The 23,193-nt window shown below is 47.0% G+C and overlaps 2 protein-coding genes across 3 annotated transcripts in view; one reads left to right on the top strand and one right to left on the bottom strand.

Annotated features, from left to right (window-relative positions):
- The window catches only part of rs1a (retinoschisin 1a), a 7,547-nt gene extending 3,342 nt beyond the window's left edge, over window positions 1-4,205 (top strand). For both annotated transcript variants that reach the window (XM_068599409.1, XM_068599408.1), the window contains exons 3-7: window positions 49-74; window positions 405-525; window positions 2,287-2,428; window positions 3,325-3,520; window positions 3,809-4,205. In XM_068599409.1, coding sequence (XP_068455510.1) covers window positions 49-74; window positions 405-525; window positions 2,287-2,428; window positions 3,325-3,520; window positions 3,809-3,961 — 638 coding nt within the window. In that variant the 3' untranslated portion in view covers window positions 3,962-4,205. The remainder of the gene's footprint in view (window positions 1-48; window positions 75-404; window positions 526-2,286; window positions 2,429-3,324; window positions 3,521-3,808) is intronic.
- A 2,945-nt stretch (window positions 4,206-7,150) lies between these two features.
- Window positions 7,151-23,193, bottom strand: part of cdkl5 (cyclin dependent kinase like 5) — a 36,333-nt gene continuing 20,290 nt past the window's right edge. Inside the window, exons 13-22 of the mRNA XM_068599445.1 lie at window positions 20,748-21,195; window positions 20,108-20,624; window positions 19,670-20,010; window positions 18,267-18,371; window positions 17,862-17,964; window positions 16,608-16,743; window positions 15,893-15,998; window positions 14,753-14,914; window positions 12,270-12,524; window positions 7,151-11,382 (exon numbers count right to left, since the gene is read on the bottom strand). Of these exons, the coding sequence (XP_068455546.1) occupies window positions 10,984-11,382; window positions 12,270-12,524; window positions 14,753-14,914; window positions 15,893-15,998; window positions 16,608-16,743; window positions 17,862-17,964; window positions 18,267-18,371; window positions 19,670-20,010; window positions 20,108-20,624; window positions 20,748-21,195 (2,572 nt within the window). The 3' untranslated portion in view covers window positions 7,151-10,983. The remainder of the gene's footprint in view (window positions 11,383-12,269; window positions 12,525-14,752; window positions 14,915-15,892; window positions 15,999-16,607; window positions 16,744-17,861; window positions 17,965-18,266; window positions 18,372-19,669; window positions 20,011-20,107; window positions 20,625-20,747; window positions 21,196-23,193) is intronic.

Below are 23,193 nucleotides of genomic sequence, written 5' to 3'. Positions count from 1 at the left end.
GTGTGTAGTGAGTCCTAACAGCGTTCTCTTCTTCTCTCTGTCCTGCAGTCTTCATCAGCCTTCACGCTCAAGAGGTACGAAGAAAACTCAGATTAAAGTCAGAGATGATTGACAGCTGGAGCGATCAGCTGGAGCGCTGTGGTTGAACTGGTTGAACTGGTTGAACTGGTTGAACTGGTTGAACTGGTGTTTTGTTTAAAGATCACTGGACATTTGCTGCGATGACATCATCAGCTTCAGTCTCCTGCTGCATCGTTTCCATGAAATCACTCTGACATCATTTACCAGCTGCACTTTATTTATTATGTTATTTATTATTTATGATGCAATGTGTTTGGTTTTCTGACGACACTACTTTGGTGTGTGTGTGTGTGTGTGTGTGTGTGTGTGTGTGTGTGTGCCAGGCGGGCGTGTCCGAGGCGTGGACCAGCAGGTCTTGTAAATGTGATTGTGAAGGAGGAGAATCCCCGACTGAGTTTTCCTCCGTCGGCGCTGCGATGGTGCGAGGAGTGGACTGCATGCCAGGTCTGAAGCACACGCATGTTCACATGTTCCTGTTGTTTGACTTACTCAGTGAGTGAGTAAACTAATAATGGTATCAAGGACTCAGTTGAGAGTCAGATGATGAAGGTCTTACCTGCTGGAGATCACGTGTGTGCAACACTGACCATCTGATCACATCTTCTGAGGATGTGGTCACAGTTTGGGTTATGAAAGACAAAGAAAGTCAATGTGACGCAGTACAAAACATATTCCACACATTCATAAGAGAATCAAGCAAATAATAGCCTGTAGATTAAGTGATGGATGTGTGACAGAGAGTCCATATGCCACACATGTCCATATGCACATGTCCATATGCACATGAGCACATGAGCACATGCTGAGTGCATTACACTCCAGATTTGGCTCCACAGGGAGGACACGCTCCACCGGACAGAGGAGATGCTGAAGCCATGAAAAGCAACACTAGCGCCTCCAGCAAGGCTGCACATTTACAATATCAATAACTGGAAATCAAAATACACACAATATTTGAAAGATTGATTATCTCATTTGTTCTTGAGCTGACAAATTGATCCACGAGCAGCTGTTCACGTCATGTTGTCCAGATGGAAATCACTTTCAGGACTTTCAGGTTCAACGGTCCACCAAAGCTCTGAAATCTGTGAACTCGACGGGAAAAAGAACTGAGCACAAAGATCTTGAGTCGTGTCAGAGGAGCAGCAGCAGCGCTGAGGCTCCTCCAGGTTCCCCCTCAGTGGATCAATGACATGGCGCTCTCAGATATTCACCACCTCAGATCGTTACGTCAGATTACGCTGCTCATAAAAGACTCTGCCGATCACAGAAGGCTACCAAGACCTGGACCTGGACCTGGACCTGGACCGGGCTCTGGACCTGGACCTGGACCTGGACCAAGACCTGGACCTGGACCTGGACCTGGACTGGGCTCTGGACCTGGACCGGCTCTGGTGTGAGGTGTGAGTGGGCAGACCGGGTGGTGATGACGAGTGAGACAGACTTCTGCTGCACGGCCTCGTTCTTCCAGTAATTCAGCCATCTGAACATGTTTTATTATGTGTTTTATTATATGTTTTATTATATGTTTTATTCCATTGAGCCGCATGGGCGACCACGGAGCCGCATTACTGTCATGTGACCACTTATCTCCTGACTCACGCAGGCGCTGCTGCTGTGTGTAATGCTGGGATTAGATGGGATGTGACCCTGTGCCAGATAGGCTTAAGCCAGTAGTAAAGAAAAGCGCAGCAGGTTCCTGCTCCATGAAGCACACAGATGATATTATTTCTGAAACTTTAGGGAGAAAGCACCTCCCTCATTTCCATTCATGCACTCATAATGTGTATTTGCGGAACAGAGGAACAGAGGGAGGGTCCGTGTGTGTTTGTGGAAGAGAAACGGCAGATTGAGGGATGAAAACATGGAGCAACACGGAGCTAAAGCTGCGGAGGGAAGGGCGCGGCCATCTGTCCGCCTGCTGCCTAATGGACATGCTGATCTCTCACTGAGGAGAATTAAAGTGCAGGCTTTAAGGATGTGGGTCACTCCGTCTGCTCGCGGCTCTGCTGTGAGGACGCAGATGAAAGCACCGAGAGGCTTACAGTGATGCTCACATCGCATGTTTCACTGCTCAGCTGCTGGCAGACATGTTGTGTTCTCCTTCTAGCAGCAGGATGACCTTAAAACTGTGTGACCAACAAAACACAAAACCACCTGAGCTAGCGCCTCACTTTGCTAACGCTGTGTCTGATCCGCCTGCAGAGTGTCCGTACCACAAGCCTCTGGGCTTCGAGGCCGGTTCAGTGAGTCCAGACCAGATCAGCTGCTCCAACCAGGACCAGTACACCGGCTGGTTCTCCTCCTGGCTCCCGAGCAAAGCCCGGCTCAACACGCAGGGCTTCGGGTGCGTACGGCTACAGAAGACTCACTGTTTCATAATCCCACACACAGCTGAGTGCAGAGATTAACCAAAGTTATGTTTGTTTAAATTTTAACTGACAAAATGCTTTTGGCAGAGACGGTGGGCTGTTCTAACGCTAATACTAAAGCTAATACTAAAGCTAATACTGAAGCTAATACTAACGCTAACACTAAAGCTAATACTGAAGCTAATACTAAAGCTAATACTGAAGCTAATACTAAAGCTAATACTAAAGCTAACACTAAAGCTAATACTGAAGCTAATACTAAAGCTAACACTGAAGCTAATACTAAAGCTAACACTAAAGCTAATACTGAAGCTAATACTAAAGCTAATACTAAAGCTAACACTAAAGCTAATACTGAAGCTAATACTAAAGCTAACACTGAAGCTAATACTAAAGCTAACACTAAAGCTAATACTGAAGCTAATACTAAAGCTAATACTGAAGCTAATACTGAAGCTAATACTGAAGCTAATACTAAAGCTAATGCTGAAGCTAATACTGAAGCTAATGCTGAAGCTAATACTAAAGCTAATACTGAAGCTAATACTGAAGCTAATGCTGAAGCTAATACTGAAGCTAATACTGAAGCTAATACTAAAAACTACCTAATAATCTGTGAGTCTAGAGAGAGATGAACCTCTCATGATACCAACATGCTCTGGCTGAAAACATTAACTGTGTGTGTCCTCCTGAGCTGTTGTGTTACATCCAGTGTGTGTGTCCTCCTGAGCTGTTGTGTTACATCCAGTGTGTGTGTCCTCCTGAGCTGTTGTGTTACATCCAGTGTGTGTGTCCTCCTGAGCTGTTGTGTTACATCCAGTGTGTGTGTCCTCCTGAGCTGTTGTGTTACATCCAGTGTGTGTGTCTCCAGCTGCGCCTGGCTGTCTAAGTTCCAGGACAGCAGTCAGTGGCTGCAGATCGACCTCCAGCAGGTGAAGGTCGTGTCGGGGATCCTCACTCAGGGCCGCTGTGACGCCGACGAGTGGATCACCAAGTACAGCGTCCAGTACCGCACGGACGAGTCCCTCAGCTGGATCTTCTACAAAGACCAGACTGGCAACAACAGGGTCAGAGCCTCCTCCTCCTCTTCCTCCTTCTCCTCCTCATCATCATCAAGCAGAAAGGCGACCATGTGCTGGTTCTAGCTTCTCAAGAGAATATCCTGTGTTTCTTTTATTTACACTGTGATTAAAAGTCTTTTGGTTTTGTTGTGAGTTATTCAGTATTTCCTCCTGAAGGGTTCTAGAAGTATTGCTCCATCATTATAATCATTATTGACATGATTAGTAGTAACTGTACTGGCACTATTAGTCTGTCAGTGAGTCCGACCTGACCTTTAACCCTCCCTCTCTCAGGTGTTTTATGGGAACGCAGACCGCTCCTCCTCGGTGCAGAACCTGCTGCGGCCGCCCATCGTGGCGCGCTACATCCGCGTCCTCCCCCTCGGCTGGCACACGCGCATCGCTCTGCGCATGGAGCTGCTGCTCTGCATGAACAAATGCAACTGAAAACGTTCCTCCCACAAAGCCCCCAAAAGATAATCTTCATCTATACCTGAAACGGCCCCATCGTCCAGTTGTGTGACCTGTTGTTGACCCACAGATGTGTGTGTGTGTGTCCCCTTCATCTATACCTATAACCCCACAGATGTGTGTGTGTGTGTGTGTGTGTCCATGTGTCCAACCACCAGGTGAAGACACAAAGACCTCCGTCTGATGTCATCTCATTTAAATGTCCATTCACTGCTCTCTCCATTGTCTGTGTTCAATCGGTCTCATACCAGGCTTTTATTTGCTGAGTTCTCAATAGACCGTTCCAATGAATTTTGCAATGAAATGGCATAAATTCAAAGCAATAATTAGCATGGCGAGGGAGAGGCGGCGTTGCCATGGAGGTTGTATCCAACGGGCTGAGACGAGCTCTTCCAGAACATTTGTGACCTGGTGTGAAATGTCGTCTCCTCTCATATTTCACGATATCTCCTCCTTATTATTCTGCATGTTTCTGTCAACACACCTGCAAACAGACCTCAGCCATGTCTATTATTTGAAACATATTCATGTTGTCTTATTCCCCAGAACTCTTCTGAGCACCGTGATGAGCACATGCATGTGACGTGTCCTTCAAGACAAGGAACACGGCTCTGTAGTTTGTTTTGAGGCGATAACACACACTGGATGGGTCACTGTGTGTCACGTGTGTGTATTCATCCGCAGCTGAAAATAGTCCCACAAACGCAGCGTTCACTCCTGAGAAGCTTCGTCCGCTGAGCCGACAGACGCAGCGCGTTAATGTCCTTCAGTGGGATCGGTAGATAATGAGAATGATGCGGAATGATGCCAGACTTTCCTTTAAATACGTGATGTCACTTCCTTTCTCCTGTTTCCTGTGTGAAGACTTCCATGTGTCCTGAAGGTCGGGGGATGGAAAGTATTGTGTTGTTCAGTGTTAACTCCTGATTTGTTCACGTTTCCATCCAGTTCCTCCCGATACTTTGAGAAAACTGCAGTGTCTTCCTCTGTCTGAACATGTCCTTCCTTGTATCTTTAAACATTTCCCTGATTAAATGAATACTCTGCTCATGATGTCTGTGTGTGTCTGTGTGTGTGTGTGCAACAAAACAAACAAGAGACGTTTAAAAATGTACAGTTGGCTTTTATTATGAGACCCTGTCCTTTTAAAGTAGAACGTCAGTATAGATGCACTCTATTCTTTCTATTTACACCCTGTAAGAAGTGGAAACAGCTTCATGAGCACAAAGAACGGACGTTGGAGGAAACGTTCAGATCAGCTGAAGAGTCAGAGAGCTGATGAAGGGCTGCAGCATCACTCTGTCATCACTGTCATCACTCTGTCACCACTGTCACCACTCTGTCACCACTCTGTCATCACTCTGTCACCACTCTGTCACCACTGTCATCACTCTGTCACCACTGTCACCACTCTGTCACCACTCTGTCATCACTCTGTCATCACTCTGTCACCACTCTGTCATCACTCTGTCACCACTCTGTCATCACTCTGTCACCACTCTGTCACCACTCTGTCATCACTCTGTCACCACTCTGTCACCACTCTGTCATCACTCTGTCACCACTCTGTCACCACTGTCATCACTCTGTCATCACTCTGTCACCACTCTGTCATCACTCTGTCACCACTCTGTCATCACTCTGTCATCACTCTGTCATCACTCTGTCACCACTCTGTCATCACTCTGTCATCACTCTGTCACCACTCTGTCACCACTGTCATCACTCTGTCATCACTCTGTCATCACTCTGTCATCACTCTGTCACCACTCTGTCACCACTGTCACCACTCTGTCACCACTCTGTCATCACTCTGTCACCACTCTGTCATCACTCTGTCATCACTCTGTCACCACTCTGTCACCACTGTCATCACTCTGTCACCACTGTCATCACTCTGTCACCACTGTCATCACTCTGTCACCACTCTGTCATCACTCTGTCATCACTCTGTCACCACTCTGTCATCACTCTGTCATCACTCTGTCACCACTCTGTCACCACTGTCATCACTCTGTCACCACTCTGTCATCACTCTGTCACCACTCTGTCACCACTCTGTCATCACTCTGTCACCACTCTGTCACCACTCTGTCATCACTCTGTCACCACTCTGTCACCACTGTCATCACTCTGTCACCACTCTGTCATCACTCTGTCACCACTCTGTCACCACTCTGTCACCACTCTGTCATCACTCTGTCATCACTCTGTCACCACTCTGTCACCACTGTCATCACTCTGTCACCACTCTGTCACCACTCTGTCATCACTCTGTCACCACTCTGTCACCACTGTCATCACTCTGTCATCACTCTGTCACCACTCTGTCATCACTCTGTCACCACTCTGTCATCACTCTGTCATCACTCTGTCACCACTTTGTCATCACTCTGTCATCACTCTGTCACCACTCTGTCACCACTGTCATCACTCTGTCATCACTCTGTCATCACTCTGTCATCACTCTGTCACCACTCTGTCACCACTGTCACCACTCTGTCACCACTCTGTCATCACTCTGTCACCACTCTGTCATCACTCTGTCATCACTCTGTCACCACTCTGTCACCACTGTCATCACTCTGTCACCACTGTCATCACTCTGTCACCACTGTCATCACTCTGTCACCACTCTGTCATCACTCTGTCATCACTCTGTCACCACTCTGTCATCACTCTGTCATCACTCTGTCACCACTCTGTCACCACTGTCATCACTCTGTCACCACTCTGTCATCACTCTGTCACCACTGTCACCACTCTGTCATCACTCTGTCACCACTCTGTCACCACTCTGTCATCACTCTGTCACCACTCTGTCACCACTGTCATCACTCTGTCACCACTCTGTCATCACTCTGTCACCACTCTGTCACCACTCTGTCATCACTCTGTCATCACTCTGTCACCACTCTGTCACCACTGTCATCACTCTGTCATCACTCTGTCACCACTCTGTCATCACTCTGTCACCACTCTGTCATCACTCTGTCATCACTCTGTCACCACTCTGTCACCACTGTCATCACTCTGTCACCACTCTGTCATCACTCTGTCACCACTGTCACCACTCTGTCATCACTCTGTCACCACTCTGTCACCACTCTGTCATCACTCTGTCACCACTCTGTCACCACTGTCATCACTCTGTCACCACTCTGTCATCACTCTGTCACCACTCTGTCACCACTCTGTCATCACTCTGTCATCACTCTGTCACCACTCTGTCACCACTGTCATCACTCTGTCATCACTCTGTCACCACTCTGTCATCACTCTGTCACCACTCTGTCATCACTCTGTCATCACTCTGTCACCACTCTGTCACCACTGTCATCACTCTGTCACCACTCTGTCACCACTCTGTCACCACTCTGTCATCACTCTGTCATCACTCTGTCACCACTCTGTCACCACTGTCATCACTCTGTCACCACTGTCATCACTCTGTCACCACTGTCACCACTCTGTCACCACTCTGTCATCACTCTGTCATCACTCTGTCACCACTCTGTCACCACTCTGTCATCACTCTGTCATCACTCTGTCACCACTGTCATCACTCTGTCATCACTCTGTCACCACTCTGTCATCACTCTGTCACCACTCTGTCATCACTCTGTCATCACTCTGTCACCACTCTGTCACCACTGTCATCACTCTGTCACCACTCTGTCACCACTCTGTCACCACTCTGTCATCACTCTGTCATCACTCTGTCACCACTCTGTCACCACTGTCATCACTCTGTCACCACTGTCATCACTCTGTCACCACTGTCACCACTCTGTCACCACTCTGTCACCACTCTGTCATCACTCTGTCACCACTCTGTCATCACTCTGTCATCACTCTGTCACCACTCTGTCATCACTCTGTCATCACTCTGTCACCACTCTGTCATCACTCTGTCACCACTCTGTCACCACTCTGTCACCACTTTGTCATCACTCGTTCATGAAACCCGTCAGCTGTCATTATGATGGTGATCCATCAGGATGTTCAGTAGAACTCAGCAGGGTGTCAGGACAAAAGATAACCGTGTACTAGATGTTCCACCTGGAGATCATTATGTACTAGATGTTCCACCTGGAGATCATCGTGTACTAGATGTTCCACCTGGAGATCATCATGTACTAGATGTTCCACCTGGAGATCATCGTGTACTAGATGTTCCACCTGGAGATCATCATGTACTAGATGTTCCACCTGGAGATCATCGTGTACTAGATGTTCCACCTGGAGATCATCATGTACTGGATGTTCCACCTGGAGATCATCATGTACTAGATGTTCCACCTGGAGATCATCGTGTACTAGATGTTCCACCTGGACGCTCTGATGTTTGGTTCTAACTTAATTCTCCGCTGCTTCGTCCAGAAGAACGCGTCTCTTTCTGAAAGTTATTGCTTTCAATCAGCTGACTCAAACGGTTCCTTTTCTTGTTGTGTTTTTATTTTTCTGCCGGTGTATTTTTTAAACATTCGACGTTTAGAAAAGCAGACTAAGTTCTCAGAGACGTCCGTCCTTCTTTCCTTTGTTCCCTCCTTCTGTGAACCACATGAAGGTTCCTTCTTCACTTTGAGACCACGAGGAAGAGGAAGGAACAAAGGATGAAGATGAAGATGGAAGGAAAACACTGCTGTGTTGTTTTGCCGAGGCCACGAGTGTTTAGTTCTGGAGACAACATGTAAATGCTTCTGAGTGAAATCATCCCTGATCATGAATACTAAGATTAAAAACAAGTTGCAATGTCAGCACAGTAGGAAAACCTCCATCCGATGTACAAAAGGCATTTACAAAAACTTTGATAACACAAGCTTTTAAAATGTAAACACACACATTAAAGGACGAGTCTGGAGTTATTTTATCGCTTCTTATTGTCGACTAATCCCACGAAAAGACTGAAGCAACTGGACACGCCAGCGGCTGCGTGAGTTATTGTTTCAGGTCCAGTTCGGTTTGAGGAAGAGATTCATGCTGCTAACGGTTTTTATTTATTATTACTATTATTAGATCGCTGGATACTAATAGTTCATAATACTCTGCGACACTGGAAAGGTGTCCCTACGTTAATAATTGTAATATTGTCACGGCGGGTAAAGGCTATGGGTAATCTAATATGAGTAGCTGTTGTTGCTTTTGGTCTTTTCATGAGATTTTCCCACATGATATTCTTTTAAATTCCACCAGACTGAGTATTTCAGCCCCGGGGAGGTTTGCCTTGTTTCTTACGCTCTCACACACTCACACGTCGTGTTTCAGTGTTTCAGTCAAACCTCAGATTAAGAGGCCAACCGTTCACCGAGTTGATGTCCGTAACGTTCTGTTAAGGCTGAAGACCAAACCAAGATGGCGGCACGGCGCCGCTGAATGACTGAGACTCATCTTGAAAAGGTTCTCGAGAGAAAGAGGAGAGTTCCTGTGGAGCCAAACAGTCTCACTGCTACCGGACTGCTGACAGGAAGCCGGCCGCTAAACTACAGCAGAGGATGAGAGTCATGGCCAAGACGGTCTTTTTCCACCAAGTATTCATCAATACAGCTTTACATTTTAATGAAACAAAGAGGAAAAGAAGGTGAAAAATAACATGATATAATGTGAAAATCTGTTCATAACATATCAAATTGAACAAAAAAGGACATTCACCAATATTAAATATTCCTTTTGGCACAATATCAACACATAAATATGCATTTCTCTGTGTCGAAACTAAATCTCTTGCAGTTACACGTTTAATTCTATTACCTTATAATATTCCCATATAGCCTACATACTGTGTCATTTATAGCTTATATCCTTGAATTTAAAACAAATAAATATTTCATAAATTATGTTGATATAAATCTTTTTTTTTCTTTTTTTCTTATTAAATATCAGAGCTTGTAAAACATTTGAGTTCGTGGCCACAGGAGCTGCTCTGCTGTCTGTGAGCAGCAGATGGCAGCAAAGAGGCCGCGGCGTCCATGACAGGAAACAGCTGATTCTAACGTCCTGCGTGTTGAGAAGAGAAGAACATACAACGGACACGGCACCGGCATCCGGGAGGGAACGTCCTGTTCCTGTCTGTTGATGTCTAAACGTCCTGTTCCTGTCTGTTGATGTCTAAACGTCCTGTTCCTGTCTGTGGCCCCTAAACGTCCTGTTCCTGTCTGTTGATGTCTAAACATCCTGTTCCTGTCTGTGGCTCCTAAACATCCTGTTCCTGTCTGTTGATGTCTAAACGTCCTGTTCCTGTCTGTGGCTCCTAAACGTCCTGTTCCTGTCGGTTGATGTCTAACCGTCCTGTTCCTGTCGGTTGATGTCTAAACGTCCTGTTCCTGTCTGTGGCTCCTAAACGTCCTGTTCCTGTCTGTTGATGTCTAAACGTCCTGTTCCTGTCTGTGGCTCCTAAACGTCCTGTTCCTGTCTGTTGATGTCTAAACGTCCTGTTCCTGTCTGTTGATCATAAACGTCCTGTTCCTGTCTGTTGATGTGTAAACGTCCTGTTCCTGTCTGTCGATGTCTAAACGTCCTGTTCCTGTCTGTTGATGTCTAAACACCCTGTTCCTGTCTGTTGACGTCTAAACATCCTGTTCCTGTCTGTTGATTTCTAAACACCCTGTTCCTGTCTGTTGACGTCTAAACGTCCTGTTCCTGTCTGTTGATGTCTAAATGTCCTGTTCCTGTCTGTGGACCCTAAACATCCTGTTCCTGTCTGTGGACCCTAAACATCCTGTTCCTGTCTGTTGATCCTAAACGTCCTGTTCCTGTCTGTGAACCATAAACGTCCTGTTCCTGTCTGTGGACCCTGAACATCCTGTTCCTGTCTGTGGACCCTGAACATCCTGTTCCTGTCTGTGGCCTCGCGGTCAGAGACACGAGCGTTTCTGAACGAGGAGCCGGGGAACAGGCTTGGTATAAACTTTGACTACAGTACCGTGATGTCTGCGTCTGGCAGATGCTTCCAGGATGGAGACGTGTTGGAGGCGGCGTGGTTCTGGAGGGGGCGGGGCTTAGAGCGCGGTCTCCTTCAGGTCGTTGAGGTTAGGCATCCTGCTGCGGGAGGCTCGGGTGAAGGTGGGTCCGTTCTGCCCCGGCTTGATGCCCAGCTGCTCGGGGGTGAACTGCGCGCCCTCCGCCCGCTGTAAGGCCGACACGTGCCAGCTGGACTCGATCTGTCCGGGCAGCGGGTAGCTGGGCTTGCGGCTCTTGGCGGCGCCGCTCACCCCCGCGTGGCCCCGGCTCTCCACGTGCCCTCGGCCCTCGGGGTAGCCCACTTTGGACGACGGCTGAGGCGGGTTGGGGAGGGGGGCTTGGAAGCGCATGTCTGGAGGAGGAGGAGGAGGCTGACCTTGATTTGAGGAGGAAGGGGAGAGATGAAGAAGCCGGCGGAGCGACTTGAGTGGTTGACTCTGTTCGGAGAGAAAGAGACACAGCGGATGAAAGAGGGAGTCAGTCCATCCAGATGTCTGTTTGTTCCTGGAGGGAGGGAAGAGTTAGAGCCAGAAGAACGTACTAGACTTCACATGACTGTAAGGGGCTGTACTAGACTTCACATGACTGTACTAGACTTCACATGACTGTACTAGACTTCACATGACTGTACTAGACTTCACATGACTGTACTAGACTTCACATGACTGTACTAGACTTCATATGGCTGTAAGGGGCTGTACTAGACTTCACATGACTGTACTAGACTTCACATGACTGTACTAGACTTCACATGACTGTAAGGGGCTGTACTAGACTTCACATGACTGTACTAGACTTCATATGACTGTAAGGGGCTGTACTAGACTTCACATGACTGTACTAGACTTCATATGGCTGTAAGGGGCTGTACTAGACTTCACATGACTGTACTAGACTTCATATGGCTGTAAGGGGCTGTACTAGACTTCACATGACTGTACTAGACTTCACATGGCTGTAAGGGGCTGTACTAGACTTCACATGACTGTACTAGACTTCACATGACTGTACTAGACTTCACATGACTGTAAGGGGCTGTACTAGACTTCACATGACTGTACTAGACTTCACATGACTGTAAGGGGCTGTACTAGACTTCACATGACTGTACTAGACTTCACATGACTGTAAGGGGCTGTACTAGACTTCACATGACTGTACTAGACTTCATATGGCTGTAAGGGGCTGTACTAGACTTCACATGACTGTACTAGACTTCACATGACTGTGATATGTAATTCATATGTGCACAGAATGCTGTGACTTACATGATGTATAGCTTGATGTAGATGAGGGTCTGTTTGAGTGGCAGGAGGCTACGTACCTGAGAGTGAGAGTCCACAGGTTTGTCTTGCGGCCAGTCGTTCACTCTCTCTCTCTCCCTCCCTCGTTCCCTCTCTCTCTCCCTCTCTCTTTCTCTCTCCCGCTCTCTCTCTCTCTCTCTGTCCCGGTCTCGGTCCCGGCTCTGTTCCCGCTCGCGGTCTCGGGATCGCTCGCGGTTTTTCCGGCGGCTGCCGTGGTGAGAGGACGACTTGGAGCTCCTCTGCAGGGACAGGTGTTCCTGTCCGTTACCTGGAACCTGACAGTCCAGAAAGCAGGACAAAGAAAGTCAATACCACACAACAGCTGTGACTCTCTACCACACAACAGCTGTGACTCTCGACCACACAACAGCTGTGACTCTCGACCACACAACAGCTGTGACTCTCGACCACACAACAGCTGTGACTCTCGACCACACAACAGCTGTGACTCTCGACCACACAACAGCTGTGACTCTTTACCACACAACAGCTGTGACTCTTTACCACACAACAGCTGTGACACTTTCTCACATGTAACTTTACAGCTGTGACTCTTTATCACATGTAGCTTTACAGCTGTGACTCTTTATCACATGTTGCTTTACAGCTGTGACTCTTTATCACATGTAGCTTTACAGCTGTGACTCTTTATCACACATAGCTTTACAGCTGTGACTCTTTATCACACATAGCTTTACAGCTGTGACTCTTTATCACATGTAGCTTTACAGCTGTGACTCTTTATCACATGTAGCTTTACAGCTGTGACTCTTTATCACATGTAGCTTTACAGCTGTGACTCTTTATCACATGTAGCTTCACAGCTGTGACTCTTTATCACACATAGCTTTACAGCTGTGACTCTTTATCACACGTAGCTTTACAGCTGTGACTCTTTATCACACGTAGCTTTACAGCTGTGACTCTTTATCACATGTAGCTTTACAGCTGTGACTCTTTATCACACATAGCTTTACAGCTGTGACTCTTTATCACACATAGCTTTACAGCTGTGACTCTTTATCACATGTAGCTTTACAGCTGTGACTCTTTATCACATGTAGCTTTACAGCTGTGACTCTTTATCACATGTAGCTTTACAGCTGTGACTCTTTATCACATGTAGCTTCACAGCTGTGACTCTTTATCACACATAGCTTTACAGCTGTGACTCTTTATCACACGTAGCTTTACAGCTGTGACTCTTTATCACACGTAGCTTTACAGCTGTGACTCTTTATCACACGTAGCTTTACAGCTGTGACTCTTTATCACACATAGCTTTACAGCTGTGACTCTTTATCACACATAGCTTTACAGCTGTGACTCTTTATCACACATAGCTTTACAGCTGTGACTCTTTATCACACATAGCTTTACAGCTGTGACTCTTTATCACATGTAGCTTTACAGCTGTGACTCTTTATCACATGTTGCTTTACAGCTGTGACTCTTTATCACATGTAGCTTTACAGCTGTGACTCTTTATCACACATAGCTTTACAGCTGTGACTCTTTATCACACATAGCTTTACAGCTGTGACTCTTTATCACATGTAGCTTTACAGCTGTGACTCTTTATCACACATAGCTTTACAGCTGTGACTCTTTATCACATGTAGCTTTACAGCTGTGACTCTTTATCACATGTAGCTTTACAGCTGTGACTCGGACCCCGGTGAGGTTCTTCATGCACTTTGGAGACGAACCACAAGGACGATGTGATGGTGAGAAGCGACTTCGTACAGAAACATAAACACAGTTTGTTTTTACAAACTATAATAATGATTCATTTCATTATCATTTTTGTGTATTAACAAGTTCCTTGTTTAATTCATAAAACGTCATAAAAAGTGTTTTAAAAATTACAATTTCTTGTTTTGTCAGTAAAAGTTAAACAGTTAAAAAAACTATTAAAATAAAATACAAATACAAATGATCATGTGTATGATATTTATCTATAAAATGTGTCTTTTTTACTTGATCATTGTCTTTACGGCAATTATTCCATTATCAATCTGTTGGATGAGAAGAAGAGATTCAGTGTTCCCAGTCTTAAAGCTAAGCTAAGCTAACCTGCTGCTGTCTCTTGCTCCATGTGTCATGGCAGACATGAGAGTCGGAGGACACGACCTTCTCATCTAACTCTCGCAAAGGAAGCGAAAAAAAACAACACATTTCACAAAATGTCCAACGATCGCTTCCTGCAGCATCACCGGTGAGCCGGATGGAGTTTGCATGCACGAGAGTTCAACGTGTTCATGACGTCACACGATGCTTTGAAGAGGATGATGAGTGTCGGCTCACAGATGCAACGTGAACACAAAGTGACGGCATGTGACAAACGCTGGAGCAGAGACATGACGGACGCACAGACACCGTGCAGCGACTCCAACGTCTTTGAAATCCTTTCAAACTGGAACTGAGTCATGAAGCACTTTGAGAAGATTTCAAAAGCAGGTGATTCTGACGAGTGAACATGCAGCGTAGCGGGTTAGATTACTGGTGAGGCGGGGTAGGGCGCGGCGGGCTGGTGCTGAGCCATCGGAGAGGCCACTACAGGGAGCACCTTGACAGCCGAGTTGTGCTTTAAGCTGTTCTTTGAGCTAAAGAGCGGGAAAAGGCTTTTCCTGATGCTGGGGTTCCTCCCGTCCTCCATGTCGGTCTGTGAAGGAGAAGATGCACAGCCACAACTCTCAACACAAAGCACCTCATGCTGACCCTCTCTATGAAATACCTCTTACCAGCATTTATGGATCATTCTGTTTTATTGTTCTGATTACTTTAGCAGTCATTCATATCTGTTATAATAACATTGTGCTGCTCTGGAGCCAAAACTAAAAGTCTGTCCAACATGTTGCTAATAATCAAAAGTGTGTTTCTATCATTTTGTTTTTCTGCACTTCAACAGTTTGCATATAACAAAGAAAATATTGCAACACTGTAAAGTCAATGGATTGATAAAAATAAAATGCAACCAGGAATCAGTCATGAGGTCCAGATAAAACACGCTCACTGGGAGACGAGGAGCATCCGATCTGTGTGGACCAATGAGGAGCCTTCATCCTTCCTAGCAAACTCCACTGTTGCAACAATAGCAGCGTAACAATAGTGGTGTAACAATAGCGCTGTAACAATAGCGCTGTAACAATAGCGCTGTAACAATAGCGCTGTAACAATAGCGGCGTAACATTAGCGGCGTTAGTTAATTTCCATTTTCTTTTGGACAATTTTTCAAGAAATCTTGTGCAACTCAGGTTTTAGTTTGTAATACTTTTACAGATCATGTTTGTTGTCTCTCCCAGATAACTTTGGCTAACTGGGGCTGGATGGTCTGACTCCTCGGGCTTCTTGGGCTCATCGTCGTGACGCCGACGTGTTCCCAGATTTCAGCGGTTCGCTTGGAGCCTAATGTTATTATTACCAACAGCAAACTGTGAAAATAATAAACCCTGTAACACCCTCGGTGGTTAAATAGCAGCGTTCCTTCACACCGCGAGTTTGTTTTGAAGCACAAATAAACACTGATGCTACAGATAATCATGTCCCACTGATCGGCGGTTACTTAGAGTATAATTAACTTTATATATATAACCAAAGGAAATGTGTCTATGTGTACTGTAAATGACTTAAACGCTCTTACTATTTGCGTCTTCTTCTTTTTCTTCTTGATGGCTCTGAAGAAGCCTTGTTTCTCCTTCTCCTTGGCGGGCTCTGGAGGATTCATGACCATCGCTTCTGCCGTGGTCCTACGAGGAAAATGACTCATGTTTATAATGACAAGCTCAGGATTAAACGGTGACGTCTCATCAGGTTTGTCTCATATGCTGCAGCACAACTTGCATATAGGATGTAATCACTACACAGTATGAAAAGACACTGGTCCATCAATAGTTTTTCACTCTGAGAACAGAAACATGATCAGACTGAAAATTAAAAAAACATGTGTTTCTGTGAATAGTGTAAAAAAAACAAAGTTATTTTCTTGTTTCTCATTCACGTGATTTAAATGTTCAATATGACAACATGTAGAGTAAGTTCTGCAACTTCAAGAGAGAAAACGTTTGTTTCTTTCATTCAGAGACCTTGATCGTGACCTTGTGACATCCGATGGATCTTAATTATTGTTGTGACAGTGGGGAAGATATGTGCGGCGGTTTCAGAAACACAATAGTTTTTCCCTTCATCAGGCTACGTCTGCCTCTGAGGTCAAAGCACACTGAGTTGTAGAGGCTCAGTTCCATTTCCACATAATAAACGTCCACACAGTTTCCTCGACACAACCTTGAATGTACTCTGCGATAGTCACGGCCACATGCCACCAAACGCCCGTGAAGAAATACATAAACAATCATCACCAGTCAAAAGCCGTCTGGCGTTTGGAGTGGTTGACCATGGAAACCGGGTCTCCGGGTGCGACGGGGGCGACCGGCCCTCGGCCCTGCAGGACGCCGTCATGGAAGGAGGAGGAGTTGTCTGGTCTGGGGGAGGGGACTGCAGAGACGGACATTAACATGTGTGCGTCTGCAGGTTATTACTTTGGATGGTAATCATGTTTCATGTGTTGTGGGAGCTACTACACAATGTTTTATTTGGCTGCGCTTCCATTTAACAAACTCCACTAAGTCTGCCGTGTCTATTGAAGCCCAAGTTTATATGTCCGCCTCTTTTAATTATGGATTTTACACCTTTGTTTGTCTGCTTCCTGTCAAACATGGACAGGAAGTTTCAGGTAGCACTTTATAATAAGTGCACACTGTTTAGCATTTGTAAAGCAGGAATAAACACTGAATTCATCATTTATAAAGCATTATTCCAACATGAACACTCATGAGTAACTCATCAGTATGCGGTTCATAATCACAGTTATAAATGTGTTATTCTTGATAAATAAGCTTGGGTTATCATACTTTATAAATTAAGGTATTAATGACTTATAGATAATGAATAAGATCATTTATTTAGTAAATCAGTGAGTAAATGATAATAATGCTGCAATTTATAATTAATTCAATAGTTACTACTCGTTAGTTAAGTATTAGTTAAGTCTGTCCAGTGACCTCATCTAAAGTGAGACTATTCATGCTTTACAAAGCATTTATAAGCAGAGCCTCAAAGCTAGCAGAAGTCTCAGTTATCTTCAACACAAAAGGGAAATAGACACAACAAAGTGATAAAGAACATTAATATGAAGGTGTGGGGTTGATGCCCGTCAGAGGCACGAGTGTTTGTTGGCACATAGCTACATATCATTGATTATGCTAGCTAGCCAGCGAGCTAGCCAGCTAGCCAGATAGCCAGCTTGCTCGCCAGCTAGACAGCTAGCTAGCCAGATAGCAAGCTCGCTAGCCAGATAGCAAGCTCGTCACTGTTCCAGAGATAGGCACTGCTTCAGTTGTCAGTAGACCAATCCAGGTGAAACATGGCACCTCTCATGCTACTGCCGCGCGTGGGCTAGCATCAACTGGCCGGCGGTGGTGACACGTCATCAACGTGGGACACACATTCACGATGTTGGAGGTGTCAACTAAACTAAACTAGACTAATACATCAGTATTCCCTTTTCCTGTTGCCACGACACACAGCTTGTCTCTGTGATTCCTGCTCCTCACCTCGGTAGAAGCTGCCGACTCTCCGGGGCATGGACTCAGTGAAGATCATCCGGTTCTCCTTGGAACCTGCATCCTCCACGTGAGGGTCGTGGTACATGCCGACCTAAGAGACGCACACGTCACGCGGACACACAAACACACACGTACACACATGGACACAAGAACATACAAGGTTGCTCAGCATCTTCATAATTATGATCGATAATCTCATTGAATTACACTTTTAGCGCTAGCTATCGCATTCACAAGACAATTGGGACAATCTGAGAGCTTTTCAGCGAGGTTACATTTATATCAGCGACAACGTGCGGTGAAGCTGTTGACCTGAGTAGGGACAGAAAGAGCTATGGAAACGAGCTACTGGCTGTGCTGGGTGAACTGGCTGGAAGAGTCAAGGGGTCGGACCTCGTTTTTAGAACGCTGTGTATGAAAAGCAGCAGCGTTGTCCCTCGTAGAGTCTTTGATGGGGGCACATGAAGGGTGGCTCATGTCTTTAGGGGACTGCTCACTCTGTTGAAGAGATGGACAGGTCAAAGCAGACTGGAAGCAGCATGAAGCAGTGGCAAAGACAATGTGAGACAGTGACAGTCCCTGCACACACACACACACACACACACACACACACACACACACACACACACACACACACACACACACACACAGGCATCAATTTATCACATACACACACACACATTTTCAATAGATGTGTTAAAGGAAAGATTCACCCTTAAACACTAATGCATCAGAAAATACCAATTTCTTTTCTCTAATTTCCAATATTTCTCATATTCACTTTCAACAAATCCCAGTGAAGGGATTTAACTCCAGGTGGAGTGCCTTAGTGATGGAGGAGCAACAACAGGTTGTCCTATACTTCTCACATTTCATTACATTGTGGCGGCATGAGGTTGCTAAAAAGTTGGGTTAAAATGTCAGGTTACAGTGAAAATACTCAATATTTGGGCTCCTCTCCTGCTGGCAACACTGCCACCTGCATATTTATTGCCTCTTGGCTCATCTTGTTTCATTATTTAAAATTGTATTTATGAACTGATCAGTTGTATTTCTGTAGTTTTCCTTTTTTAACTTTGTGTCCTCTTGGAATACACATTGTAGTGGTTTGTCCTTTATATGTAATAAGTCAGGGCAGTGGCCTAGGTGAGCCGATCGATGGCAGCATGGTCTAGCTCTAAGGACGTGAAATGTCACCTCGCTATCGGAAAGAGAGCCGGAGCTGGTTCAGGAAGTGAAGCGGTACCAGCTACACCTCCATGCACAGCACTGGCTCTGAAACCAAGCTCCTGGAGAAGGGTTGGACTCTGGCCTTTTCTGGAGTTAAGTGCATCAGAACACCTTAGGCCGCAGATCAATGATTGACTTTGTAATCGTATCATCTGATCTGCGGCCGTAAGTCTTGGACACTCGGGTGAAGGGAGGAGGAGAACTGTCACCTGATCACCACCCAGTGGTGAGTTGGATCAGGGGATGGATGAGATCCGCCCTGATATACTGAAGGGTTGGACATTGTTGGGCTGTCTTAGTTGACTCGCCTTTTCATTGTCACATGAGGGTCAGGAACATTAGAGGTTTTCTGGGCACGTTCAACTGATATTTAATCTAAAACCTTCATAACTGACACCTGATGTCATTAAGATGTGCCCAAGATCACCGCACTATGTATATACTGACTCAGCAGCGCCGGTCCAACATTTATTGTCTACATTTATTTATCGTTGCTTTGAAAGTATTTTTTTTTAGGGTGAATGTTTCCTTTACCCCACCACACTCTCAGGACTGCTGCCACTAACCCTCGTCATGTCCTCCGTGCAGTCCTCTCTGGACGAGCTCACTGAGTGTCCGGTCAGGGTGGTCCGGTGCTGCAGCTGGGGCGAGAGGAGCTGCAGGCTGCTGGCGCGCGTTGGTATCGCCTGCCCCGGCGGAGGCAAGCCCGCCATCCCACCCTCGATACCGTGTGGTCGGTGGCGCTCCCTCCTCACGTACATGGAGTGGCGTTGAGGCCGTTGCTGAGAGGAGAAGGGCGAGGTGTATCCCAGGCCGTAATGATAAGACTCATGTGGGGAAGGCAGAGTGTGAGTGGAGGGCATCCCTGCTCCTCCCGGGTCCAGGAGCTCTGGGGCGCCAGCCTCCTCTGGAGCAGAGTGAAGAGATGAAAGTGATTAGAAGGCTTCAAGTCACGGTCAGTCTGTTATTTAGTTTGATCATTTAAACTATGAACTCACACCTACCTGGGGCGAGAGGTTTATGTCTGGATTTGTGTCTGGACGAGGAGTCCAGCGTGCTGCTCTCCATGCGGACATTGCCGCTGCTACGAGAGGCGGGGCTGTGCCCCGATCGATCGGTGTGCCGAGCGGAGGGGCTGCCGGGCGGCCCCTGGGGAACTGAGGGGGCATTGAGGTCTAAACAGCTGGCAGGAAAGAAGCGGGCCCCGGGGCCCTTCCCCGCTGTCGTGCCGGAGTTGGGGTCATCTGGGTGGAGTCGGCTGTCGCTGAGGTTCCCCACGGATTTGGCGTCGCTCAGGGCGCTGTGGCTCTTGGACAGGCTGAGGTAAGAGGCAGAACTCTTCGAAGAGGAGGACATGGACCCGTGGGCAGAGTCGGCCATGCTGTGGGTGTGTCGGCCATGTTGCTTCTCTGCTCCAGACTGCAGAGTGTTGTTCTTGCCTTCCAGAAAGGTGTGGCGGCCGGCCTGCTGCTGCTGCTGCTGGAGCTGCTGCTGCTGGAGCTGCTGCTGCTGCTGTTGCTGGAGCTGCTGCTGCTGGAGCTGCTGCTGCTGCTGGAGCTGCTGTTGCTGCTGGAGCTGCTGCTGCTGCTGCTGGAGCTGCTGTTGCTGCTGGAGCTGCTGTTGCTGCTGGAGCTGCTGCTGCTGCTGGAGCTGCTGTTGCTGCTGGAGCTGCTGCTGCTGCTGCTGCTGCTGGAGCTGCTGCTGCTGGAGCTGCTGCTGCTGCTGCTGCTGCTGCTGCTGAGAGCGAGACGAGCTGGGTTTGCTGTGGCCGTACTTGGCCCCGTGTCCCTGGTCTGGCAGCTTTGTGGAGGGTCCCAAGCTGAAGTCAAACTCTGTCTTGCCTTTGGCTTCTTTGGGGCTGAGGAGGTGTGGCAGGTTATTGTTAGCCAGGTCTTTGTTGGACGGAGCAGAACGGTTGAGGGTCTGGGACATGTACTGGGCCTTGGGGTGGAGCGTCGGACTCAAGCTGGACGGAGCCGGTTTGTTACCATTGAGGAAACTCTTGTTGCCGAGGTGATGAAGGTCGCCATGGCGAGGGAGGCTGGAACATTCTTTGCTGGCGGAGCGGCGGCTCGTGCTCTTAGTGTGACTCCTGCTGGGGCAGAGGGAGGGATGGAAAACACTTAGTGTCTTTGCAAACGTTGCACAAACCTGTACTTAAGGTTCTCACCTCAGCTCTTATTCCAACAATCCTACTACTGCTTGGGAAAAAAAACACACTTAAGTTAGAATAAATCTTCTCTCAGGAAATTATGCTTGTGTCAAGACTCAAGGGCTGCAGCCATTATAAGGAATTACTGTAAATTATTTGCTTTATAAGAACATTTCTGATCAAAAGTCTGAACAAAAACTATGAAGTGCTTTGAATCAAGTGGCATCGAAATGTCATATAGATTTTATTTTACGGAACATCGTGATGGCACATCTTTTAAGTATTATTAAGCAAGCGCTGCGCATATGTACTGCATCAAGACGACGATGATGAAGAGCCAATTTTGGGCATGAAAGCTTGTACTCTTTCTAAATTTAGTTCAGAAACATAACTTTAAAAGGGAGTTTTCTACAGTATCGTGAGTCCCTGTATAACAAATGAAAATATGTTTGTGCTTGCATGGTCGGTATATATATATATATATATATATATATATATATATATATATATATATATATATATATATATATATATATATATATCCATCCATCCATCCATTTTAAGCCGCTTATCCAGGGGGTCTCGGTGGCAGCACACCCAGCAGGCCGACTTAGGCTTCCCTCTCACTCGCAACAATTTCCAGCAAATTCTGGGGGACCTCGAGGCGTTCCCAGTCCAGCCGGGAGATATAATCCCTCCGGTGTGTCCTGGGTCTTCCTCTTCCCAGTTGGACATGCCTGGAGAACCTTTAATGGGAGGCGTCCTGGAAGCATCCGGATTAGATGCCCGAACCACCTCAGCTGACTCTTTCGATACGGAGGAGCAGCGGCTCGACTCCAAGGTCCCTCCTGATGTCCGAGCTCCTTACCCTATCTCTAAGGCCGAGCCCGGCCACCAACGGAGGAAACTCCAGCTCAGCTCCCTCTTCACCAAGACGGACCGGGACAGCGCCTGTTTTACTGCTGAAGATGCTCCGATCCGCCTGTCCATCTCCCGCTCCACCTTACCCTCACTCGTGAACAAGACCCAGAGATACTTGAACTCCTTCGCTTGGGGCAGGCATGTTGTCCTCATCTGGAGGGAGCAATCCACCGGTTTACGACAGAGAACCATGGCCTCAGATTTGGAGGCGCTAACTCTCATCCCTGCCGCTTCACACTCAGCTGCAAAACGCCCCAGCGAATGCTGGAGGTCACGGTCCATAGAGGCAAACAGGACCACATCATCTGCAAACAGCAGAGAGGCGATCCAGAGGCCCCCGAACAAGATTTTTTGTCCATGAAAGTCAGGAACAGGACTGGTGATGAAGGGCAGCCCTGGAGGCCAACACCCACCGGGAGCGTGTCTGACTTAATACCGAGGTTATATACACAGCTCCTACTGCAGTACAGAGACCGGATGGCCCATGCCGAAGGGTCCGGCACTCCATACTCCTGCATCACCTCCCTCAAAAGCCCCCAAGGGACCCGGTCGAAAGCCTTTTCCAAGTCCACAAAGCACATATGGACTGTTTGGGTAAACTCCCAGGATCCCTCTTGCATAGGTAAAGAGCTGGTCCACTGTTCCACGACCTGGACAGAATCCGCACTGTTCTTCTTGAATCTGACGTTCGACAAGCGGTCGTAGCCTCCTTTCCAGCACCCTGGAGCCTTCTTTCAGCACCCTGGCATAAGCTTTTCCCGGGAGGCTGAGCAGTGTGATACTACGATAGTTCGAGCACTCTCCCCGGTCCCCCTTCTTGAAGATGGGAACCACCACCCCGGTATGCAGTTCATGTACACTGTTCCCGACCCCCATGCAACACTGAATAGGCGTGTCAACCAAGACAGCACAACAATGTCCAGCACTTTCAGCATCTCAGGGCGGATCTCATTCTCCAGTCGCCTTTCCACCAAGGAGCTCTTTAACTACCTTAGTGACCTCTGCCAGGGATATGGG

The sequence above is a fragment of the Clinocottus analis genome, unplaced genomic scaffold (assembly GCF_023055335.1).
Source record: "Clinocottus analis isolate CAN_PGR_092001 unplaced genomic scaffold, fCliAna1.0.p SCAF_47, whole genome shotgun sequence".
Classification (NCBI taxonomy): Eukaryota; Metazoa; Chordata; class Actinopteri; order Perciformes; family Cottidae; genus Clinocottus; species Clinocottus analis.
Note: the sequence above shows the minus strand (reverse complement) of the source record. Positions and strands in the feature narration are given on the sequence as shown.